Source organism: Nipponia nippon, unplaced genomic scaffold, assembly GCF_047370975.1.
Source record: "Nipponia nippon isolate SJK-2023a ecotype South Korea unplaced genomic scaffold, ASM4737097v1 scaffold_5, whole genome shotgun sequence".
In the NCBI taxonomy this organism is placed as follows: domain Eukaryota; kingdom Metazoa; phylum Chordata; class Aves; order Pelecaniformes; family Threskiornithidae; genus Nipponia; species Nipponia nippon.
Window position 1 is genome coordinate 36,549,585 of NW_028262369.1, and position 10,605 is coordinate 36,560,189.

General features: G+C 42.6%; 1 protein-coding gene across 1 annotated transcript; it reads right to left on the reverse strand.

Annotated features, from left to right (window-relative positions):
* Nucleotides 1–1,042: 1,042 nt before the first annotated feature.
* LOC104015567 (uricase) lies at nt 1,043–8,752 on the reverse strand. The gene is given in 7 exon segments (XM_009468340.2): nt 1,043–1,735; nt 2,748–2,831; nt 3,232–3,355; nt 3,846–4,032; nt 7,300–7,378; nt 7,504–7,620; nt 8,408–8,752. Coding segments are annotated over 7 exon segments (1,074 nt in total). The 3' UTR covers nt 1,043–1,597.
* Between the last annotated feature and the right edge of the window lie 1,853 nt (nt 8,753–10,605).

The following is a 10,605-nucleotide window of genomic DNA, read 5'->3' on the forward strand; positions in this document are numbered from 1 at the left end:
TTACAATGTTTGCGTTTATATGTAAGTAGTAAATGGTTTCATTTCTTATTTGGTAAACAGTCAAATACTAGTTTGTTTTTTGATGTTGCTCTTTATTTGCCCTTAAAAGATACATTAATAAATTACAAGCACCTAAAAACAGCAGAAATAGTAAGATATAAGCCCACAAGTACAATACAACACAATCTAACAAGGTAAGAAAGACTGTCCCCAGCAAAAGCTAAAAGTGTTGTAAATAAAACTTTCAGAATTGGCTAGTGACCAGAGTACAGCATATCTGGGACAGATTGACTCTGTAGTATCATTTGTCTTGTTGCTTTTCAGGACATATCTCAGACTTGTGAACAGTGTCTTCCCTTTGCATCTGTTATGTCCTACTCACCAAGGCAAATTCCTATCTTGCAAAGCACCTCAAAATGTCACACGGTGCAGGACATGTTCCTTATTTTTGGTGCCTGTGACTTTAATGATTGTACCCAGAGGAATGCCGCAGGTGTGCCTATATTGGGAGGGCACAAAGGCAACTGAATTGCAGTTTTCAGAAGTCCCTCTGGGCACTTCCCATTGGATTTGCACTCTGTCACAGGGAGTCTGTGAAAATGACGCCCGGAGAAAGTGAGAACAGTGGTTAGAAGTCGTCAGAAGTCGAGCAGGATTTCTGTTGCAAGTGTGGTAGCCACAGTTTGCGAGACGAGAATTGTTGGCTGTATGGGTTTATCTCTATGTTCAAAGCTATCACCTGGGGTAACTAAAGTAAGGTATGCATTGTCTGTCTGTCCTTCTGCCTGCCCCTCCCAAAAGTAATAGGGTTACTTAGGTTGACTCCTGCCTGCTCAGAAGTCATGACGAGATTATTAGACTAAAGAAAACTATTTTATTAAACTTACAGAGATAGCCCAAAGCCTCAAACACCTCAGTGATTAATGAAAAAGTAAGTATATAGTAACTGTGTAGTCTGACAAGTAGCAGTGGCAGCCATGCAGTCAGAATACATGCAGAGAAATTAGTCAACAGCTGTAACTGTTCACACCACAAAGGAGAGAGAATAGATTTTTTTTCTTTATTTATTTTTTTTACTTTTTTCATTTCCTTCACAAAGAAATCAGTGTCTGACTGATTCCCTGTTTAGGTACTGGATCAGAACCTCAACTCTGTAGATCAGTGTGGCATCAAGGGGTCATGACAGGTTATGTCAATGAAACATCTGGTCTCGTGCCTGTATATTCATTTTACTGAAGGAACATTAATACATAGAATATACAGAGTTGCTGATTGTACATGTCAAAAGCATGTTACAGACATTATTGAACTAATTGTTTCATTAAAAGGTCTGGGAATAGCTAGTTCAAAAATTAATTGACTATAATGTTTCCAGCTGGGATTTTCAAAAGAGCATAGGGGATTTCAATCTGCAAATCACACTTGAGATTCAGGGATAGACTTTGATTTCTGAATTCCTGAGGGTCCTTCAGCAATCCCAACCTCAGGAGTTCATAGAGGGAAAAGTAGTCAGCAATGGAAGAGGCCAATAAGGAGTATACGTTGATAGGAAAGCCGTACTAAGTTTATCAGGAAGGTGTGAGTGTAGCCAAGAGGTTTAGTTTCCCTGGACAGCTGCCAGTCCGAACTGACTTTGTCTCTCATCTTTTAGCACATGGCCTTGTGCTTCTAAGAACTTCTTCCTGGCAAGCGTGCAAGCGCAGGAGCCATAGGGAGCTTCCACTGGAACCAGAACCTGAGGGGATGAGCACAAACGCAGAGGTCATTTCTGAGACAGGGCTGTGCCAGTGCCGTCACAGCAGAAACCGCAGCTATTCACCTCCTCTCAGGTGAGGGCCTCCCCAGGCCCTTCCCTTCTGAGTATCAATGGTAGATTTTGCTGTTATCTCAAGTGAAAGTGGATCATTAATGTCCACCTGAAAGAAGGCAAGGGTGGGATAGGATGGCAGCAGAATCACAAGACTTAGGGAGGGAGACTAGAGCATAAACAGACTATAGACCATTGATGCAAGATGGAATAACCCGGTTTCTCTCTGTCACGTGAGGATAACATAACAGACTTTCAGCTGGACCTGGCTGCCAGCCAGAGCAGCTGTGGAGGGAGGAGCGAATATATCTCATCCCCTAGATTTCTCATCCTCTCCCTGATCCCAGGCTTATACCTTTCCCACTGTTGGACCAATCTGCTTTGGCTCCTAATGGCTACAGAAGCATCCCTTCACTGCTCCCTTGGAGTGCTGGCCTTCTGTCACCTAGAGATAGCCTATGTCCTAGCTAACCTACCTGTGACCCCCCTGCACCAAGGATGCTCCCTGCCCACAGTGGTGCTGCCAATGGAGCAGAAAGAAGAGCCATGGTGGGCTAGCTCTTCACACTACCTGGCTATGTGAAAGGATGCCATGGCACATTCTGCTTGGTTAAAACTGCACAGGTTGACATTATCATTAAACGTCAAATTCAGTGGAGAAAACAGGAATGATTTTTCAGAGGCAGTCCCTGTTATTGATCCCTTTGATCTGTGAAGCATTCCACTGTGCCGCTTTAGCTTTTATCAACAACACAAGACGGCAATTATCCTTCTTCGGTAATCAGTGTCAATCTCTCTCAGAGGTAAGGTGGAGCTTTCACTGGGGCTGTGGGAGAAAGTTTGCTCCCTTTAACTCTGTTCTATGCAGAACTGCTGCTGTGCTTTGAGGCTGAGTATTTCTAAAGAGTTCAGGCAAATTGTGTTTGGAGCATTTACTTACTTCTTTGTCATTGGTCAAGCCTAGATTCTTCATGTCTACGACATTATAAAAGGTGTTGTTCAAGATGACTTCTATGACCTGAACCTGAAACCATGAAAATGGATGAGACCATGAGTTAGGGCACCTTCTCAGCCAACAGCCTGGCAATCTTTTCACTCACTGTAAAGAAAAGCAATGCAACTTCCCCCCATATGTACAGTTGATAAAATGCAATCTATTGAATATGTAGACAGTGCTGTAGCACCCATTTCACTTTCACTCATGTCCTGCCAAGCACTGAGTGATATTCTCCCCCATTATGTTCACAGCCAGGGAGCAGCACGTGAACTTCTCAGTGTGTTCATATTTTTTCAGCCCATCTAGCTGTACCACTGAAGAGTTTCCAGTCTTACTTAGAACTGTCAGAGGAAATAATAGGCTCATTCTCAGTGGTCCGATTAACATTCGTTATTAAGTAAAACGTCGACAGGAGGAAAGAAGATACCTGTGACACTTTGGAAAGGACGAACATCTGGATACTGTTGACAGTCTTCTGGTAAGAGGGTGAATATTCCCCACAGTCGGGTGGCCCAGAAAAGGCTTCAAGAATACATTCACGGACTTTGTTCCTAAAGGTAACACAGGTTCTTACAAAACCTTGTATCAGCTGTCTCTGTCTAGATCCATAATGTTTTACCGCGGTGGTTTTTTTTATTTTATCTGTCTTTTCTGACAAATAATTAGCACATGGGATTTCGTGGAAGAACAATTTCTTTGTCCTGTCACCTCCAAATTCTGCCCCCCCAGCTCTGTAATTCACAAATAAGTGCTTTGCTAAAAGTATTTAACAAATTAGTTGTTAGTTTGTTCTCCTAAAGCGTTCTGTACTGAGCACTGAACTGTCCATTTAAATACAGTCCATTGATGCACCATCAGAGAGAGGAGCACCCCCAAGGCGTGCCTCCCGCCCCGGTACCAAGGGCTTAGTGCTGCCACTGAGATCTGCGAGCGCGGCTGGTGCACAGCAGCTGCAGATCTGGCCCTTACACCTGCTGTATTGCGTAGAGGGCCTTTGGGATCATAGATTAAGTAATAAATATTATTTGATTTGATGTATACCATATGCAATCAAAGTCAAAATCTCTGCATTCGCCGTATGACCATTTGCAGAAGAGCTCTCCACATAAAATCCTGTCGTTCCTTTCAGGAAGTGTGGTGTGTTCATTCTTGTAGAAGCCTTCGAATCCAGACTGTGTTGTCTTCATAAGTTTCAGATCTTTAATTCCAGCAAAAACAACCAGAGGACCTGTGATCCAAAAAGATGAGACAGTATGAGGTCCTTTTCAGGCAGAGAAAAAGAAACCTCTGGAGCACGCTTGCAGTGACAGCTCCAGAGCTATGAACTGGCCTCTCCAGGACTCACTCGTGTGCTTCTGTTGCAAACCTAGCTACTTTTAAAAATTATTTTCTGCACAGTGATGTTAGCAGAAAGGTAAGAAACAAGAAAGAAACTACTGAAATCAGAGCTCAATCTAGACAGCAGAGAATCCCATCAAGTGACCTGCATTCAAGGAGAGGCAAGGACACCCTTTATCTGACCTCCTTGGAGCTGGGACATGCAGCGGCTTGGTTCTCACTGCTGTCAGTTCAGAGACTCCTAATTGCTCTAAAGGGAAATGAAACAGGCTGCTACGGCTGTGGAGTACAGGAGAGGTGAGGTGAGCCTTTTCTAACAATGTAGATGAGCGTAGAAACTCTGTACAAAGACTTGGAGCCTCAGTCAGAAATTTGCTTTACATACCCAGCCTGTTGTGAGTTTTGCACCCCTAAGAACGAGAGGGCAAGGAGCCAATGCAAATCCTTGCAGTTCAGCTAATTAGCAGGAACTGGCACTGATACAGATGCCACCCACAGGTTCAAACTGACAGCGTTTTTGCTCTTAGCCACTATTCATAAAATGTGCTGTTGTAGGTCACTGCTGCATGGGTGGATTATCATCTTCTAAAGACCAAACAGTTGTGTCCTGAACGTTTTTTTCTGACAAACCTTTTGGATGGCAGCTGAACAATTTCAAGCGATCAGTCATTTAGAGCACACCAAACTGATAACAGAAAATTTCCCTGACCAGAGCTACCAAAAAAGCAGATTCAGAAAAGAGAAGCTTCATGGCACGCAGGCTTATCCAGAGCCTGTACAGATAGTCAGTGGCTGAAGCCCATGCTGCTGTTTCTGTGCTGCTCTTGGTGCTCACACTAGCTAGGTCAAAAATAATCCTTGAAAACGTCTGGCACATAGTAATCCTGCCTTTGACTGGGAAGACTGACAGACTTTGTCTTTGAGCTGTGTCTTTGCAGGAATTTATACTGGAAATAATTCCACTGTGATGGATATTTCTAAATGACATGATTGTTTAGATGTTTGGGGTTTTGAAAGTGTTCTGTCACTGGATATTATCAAAACTGCATTTTATCTATTTCTTCTCTTGTTTACATTCATTATGGTTTTCGAAAGAGTCCGAAGAGGTGTATCTGTAATTTTGACTACATCCCCCTGTTATTTAGTAAAGCTTTAAAAAAAAATCGAAAGAAGAGACTGTCCTTGGACAGGATATTCTGGGCTTTGTTCAGATCTTGATGAATTCATTCCTTGGGTATAAGATTGTAATACATGGGTATTAATGTAATGCAGATGCTATCAGTGAACCTGGAGATCTGTTTATCTCATATTCAAATACATAGCCTTGTTTGAAAGAGCTCCTTGCAAGGAATGATTTACTGAAAGCCTGGCTGGCTGGCTGGCTGTGTAGCAATCGACCTGAAACTTGCACTGGAGAATATTACGCCTAGGAAAAGTTTTCGAGGTGAACAGCCCCTGCTGTGCTTTCAATATGTTTTGTGCTTGTGCTGTCTTCAGTTGTCAAATGTTGACTCTGTTAAGTAAGTTAGTTACGATGTTTTCAGTTTCCAAAAAACTCTGAGCCTTTTATCAGCCGATATAATGGCAAAAAATAAGCCTATAATTCTATTAAGTCTCACTAGGTTTCTTTTAATGATGAGAGAAGTGTTAAAAGATAGGATTAACTGAGAAATAAATTTCTGTGTCTGGCTGATAGGTGCCTCTCTATCTAAAAATAGAGAAGGTTCTCTTATAAGAAAAAAGAGATTTGAAAATCTTCTCTTTGGTTATTGTTCACCTAGGCAGGGAATCCTAAAGAAACAGCTAAAGAGCTACATGAAGGGAAGACTAAGAAGGAAAGGCAGTATCCTCAGTAAGCCTTAAAGGTTTTTTGTTTGTGTAGAACCTGAAACTGCAGAATTTCATGCTGAATTTTCAAGGTGATGAAAAATTTAATTCAATCGGTATATTAAGAGCAGCAGCTTTTCAAGAAAGCCTAAACTCTTTTTCTTTAACTTTTTTATTCAGGTTTCTTTCTTAACATTATCCAGAAACCTCAATACTATTGAGGCTGCCAAAAATACAGCAGTAGTTAACATTGCTAGGAATATTAAAAAAGATTAGGCCAAGAGGCACTGGTGACTTGTAGGGGCTCTCTCTTTGCTTTCAGCAGGAACACAGGGACAACGATCAAATGAGCCTTTCAGAACTCGTGTCCTGTCTGCAAGTGAAACTGGCCTTGCCACTGGTCCTAACACTGACACGTCAGGAAAACACAGAGAGAGGGCAGGATGGGAAATAGTTCTAAGTTACATTAGGAAAGTAATAGATAGATACCAAACTAATGCCTAAAACCTCTACACCCACTGTGTGAAATAATGTAGTGGTCTCAGCTCAGTTCCCAGTAGTCTGAGAGATGCGTTAAATGAAACAGCAACACAGTGAGATTGAACTTACGCTCTTGTTGCGAGTCCTAGCAAGAAGAGAGAATTTTTACACTCCCTTTGGAATGCCAATTTACGGACAGACAGTTGAGCTTGAAAGCCTGTGTCTTTTAAGTATCACAAAACTCTTAGCGAAGCCAAACAGGGCTTTGTTTACACGTGGCGTGCAAAAATAGTAAGCACACTCTGAAGTATTTTCATGTGAAAAATTGTTTGCACGTAGACCTGAGTGCTCACGATGTTCAAGCGAGACTGACTTGCAGCAATGAAATTGCATCTTTTTTAGAAATAAAACCAAGGCACGCTGGCAGGGTTTTGAAAATAACTGCAAACTAGGCAATTGGCCAACAGCTGTGTGGTTGCATGATATATTCTCTATAGGGTAATGATAATAGTGAGACTGCAGAATATAGTATAATGTTAAAAAGTGAGCAGACCGTTCTCAGAAGGCTATTAAATCCTGTGGCAATATGTAGCAGTTCTGTTGTATCTGCTGTTGTAACCAGTATATGTTTAGGCTATGCATACAAATGTGAGCTACATTAGTTCTTCAGCAGTGTCTCAGGTCAAGGAGTGCAAAATTAGACCATAAAAATATTCTTTGGTTTAGACCTCTGGAGAGGTTTGGCTACGCTGTAAGCCCTGTAACACCTCTCGCTATCTCTAAAGCCGTCTTCATCTCTCATCGGCGGAAATCTTTACAAAGTACGGGAAGTCGCAAATTTTTTTCTCACCATTTCGGCACTGCTCAGCTTCACAAAAGCGGATCCCATCAGGAACGCATATAAATGAGTGGATGTGGGGAACGCCATTCTGCAATTTAGAGCAGACACGTAAGTAAAAGCTCAGTAAATAACATCTTAACTTGAAAACAGGAACGAAGAGTGTGACAAATGGCTCCAGCATAAGCGAACTGAATATATTAGTATTTTAGATACCTTGTGTAGACGTTGCCATGGTACTTCTTGAACGTAGGTTTTGACGTACGCCACTTGGCAAAATGTTGTCATGAAGTGTTTGCAGATATCCATAGCAAATTGTTCTAAAGTTGGGATCTAAGACAGCAAACAATATTATTAGAAAGAAGCAATTAAAGCAATTACCTCATGCACAAAAGTAGACTGTTCTGATTGTTGTAAATATTTGGGAAGAATCACCGTTGTTAAAAATACAGATTTCTCCCAATTCTGGTCTTGCGCGCTATGCCTAGTCATCTGATCAGCTCACAGCATACGCTGCAAATAGCAGTTAGAGTCACGTCAAAAATCTCCCGTTCTGTGGTATAGTGAGCCGCAGTCCTTGGATGGGGAGAAACTGCTACAGAAGCCTTACGCTTTGAGGACACAATGCTGAAATAATCATAGTGATATTCTGATTAAGCTTTACAGGCTAAAGGGGGGATTTCATTACTGAGACAGAATTTGCGCTACAGGTTGTCATTACGATAGATGCAACTGAGGGAGGTAAGAGCACAGTTAACAGAATTAAGAGAAGTCTCACGTACTTTGACACCTTCTATTTAAAAATGCTATATAGGAATAATGCAGTATCATGTGCTATTAAATTAAAAAAAAGATGGATCTTATATGACAAATCTACAAAAAGTACTGCTAGCTCTGTAAGAAAAAAAGGCTTTGGAAAACTAAGGAGTTATCTGCAGGATAAGCACTGGAGGAGGAAAAATTCTCTCCCAAATCCCTGAAGGGGACTTTAGTGCCAATCTGACATGCCGATGCAGGGAGAGATCCTTTTGATGCATTTTGAAAATGAAAAGTTGGTATAGCAAACACTTTCAAATGAAGTCATAAGAAACAGGAAGGCTAGTTAAAAAATAAAAATTACCCCATTTTTTTTGGCCAACACAAGGACAGTGTTCTTCATAGTGTCGGTAGGTATCACAAGAGAGTTGTTCCCATCCAGGTACTCCTGAGCAGAAGTCAGCCGGAGATGCGTGCACACTTCCACTTCTTTAACGATGTGCTTCTTCCCTTCTTTATGAAGGCGAAGGAACTTAATTGTGTTCTTGCCATATTCGCAGTTCAGGACTTCTACGTCCTTGATCTGCAGAGAAAATACATGACAGTTGTAAAGGCACTCAGTGGAAGCCTGAGTTATGCTCAGTCAATGAAACATAAACAATGTTATGGCCTTTATTTCTGTGGTTACCTGTGAGGAAAATATTTCCATTATAAATTGCAAAGTCTTGAAGGGAAGAAAAAATGCTTTAGGAAGATATTACTTCATTAGTAGCAGCTGTGATAGAATTTTAAAATTTCATGGGAGGGAGAACATTTAACATGAGTAACAGTGAACTAGTCTCTCTTGTTCGTCATCTTTGGATTAGTCCTGCCTATATAGACCTTCGCTGAGCCTTCCCTCCACCACCTCTTTCTGAAGCCAGAGTGTCCCGGTGCATTCAGCCACGGCAAGTAGAGCCGTGCAGAGGGCAGGCAGCCTTCACACCCATGCCCTCCGCACTCACTCCACCGGGGCCGGCTCTGCCAGGCTGGGCTGCGCCTCTCTGGGTACAACTCCCGATTTTCACCGGCATCAAGAACAGACTTTCACCGCCACCTACTCCTCTGGCTCCCAGCTCTCGCAACCACTCTCAGGCTCCATGCGTGCGATGCACTGAGCCCTCTGCCTTTGCACACAGAAGCTGGCAAAGTGCGGTCGGCATCCTGCATGGCAGAGCCCCCCGTTAGCAGGCAGAGCCCCCCGTTAGCAGGCAGAGCCCAGTCAGCGCTCTGTGTCCCCAGGGCTGCCCGCCGTCACGCAGGCAGGGGCGCGGGGACTTGCTGCTCTGAGACCGAGTGGAAGCGCCAAGTAGCAAAGCAATTCTTCCATGAGGGGCGGGAAGGTTGCTTTGTAAGCAGGCAGAAGTCCCAAACAGAAAATGGAAACAGCTGCCAAGTTCTTGGCATGTTGTGTGTCTTATTACCCTCTCTATGCACGTTGCAATTCCCGAGAGCAAGAATAAAAGACAGACTGAGCTGGGCTGGTTGAAAGCATTTCCTCACAACTGTGTTACAGTTCTGATCTCCCACAAAAGGGATCAGGAGCAAGTCTGAGCAGCAAAATTCAGGTTTTGATCCACACCTCCAAAATCCTGGCTTTCTGGGATCATTGGTTTTGTTTGCGCTAAGCCCTATTCAGCGTTATCCTGCTTCTGTCAAGCACCCCCGATTTACACGTCTGTTACGGTGCTGGAGAGGCTATACTAGAAAAGAGACAAAATACTGTGAAGGTTGTGAGGATTTCTGTTATGCTAAAACATCCAGAGCTTGTTCCACTGGACTTTCCCTGAGGGTGAAATATCCCGTACTTGGTATCACCATCTTTTAATGTAAATCGGCACCTTTCAATGTAAGCACAATGAGGAGAAAGACTATTTTACACACCAAAATATAAATTGAAGCTTTTTATGTGTGAGTTGCTAAAGATTATTAGATGTAAAATTGCTCAATTCAGACACGTTTGCTCCTAAGAGAAATGCTAATGCACTTGAAAGATAATTTAAAAAAAAAAAAATATTAACTGATTGTAAGTCAATTGCTGTGGCTCAGCGATCAGAGTGTTTTCTCCGATTGTCAGTCCCCGCGGGCTCAATCCCCAGTGGGAAATGAAGGCCCCCACTGCCGGAGCCAGAACCAGGCAGGGCTCAGCGCTTCACCAGAAACCCTCTTCGCAGGAAGGGTGCAAAGGCTGTGCTGGCTACACGGGCTGGATGGAGCAGTGAGATGGAAATGATTTTGTTTTGCTTGTCTGAACACCGAGGTTTTTTCAGGGAGCTGTAAAAAATGCATACTTCAGTCATGCAGCACTAAAAAGAAATCAAAAAGGGTTTTGGTATCTGCAGCTTTTTTTTTTTTTTTTTTTTTTAAAGCAGAATACCTTGAATATTTTAAATAGTCAAAATACTACCTCCTAAAATACAAAGGTAAGTTTTCTCAAAAACGTAAGTTGACAACTGTCATTTTGCTGTTTTGCTGCCCAAAGAAATCCGGAGCAATTTCCAGCGGCTCCCGGGAGCCCTGGCC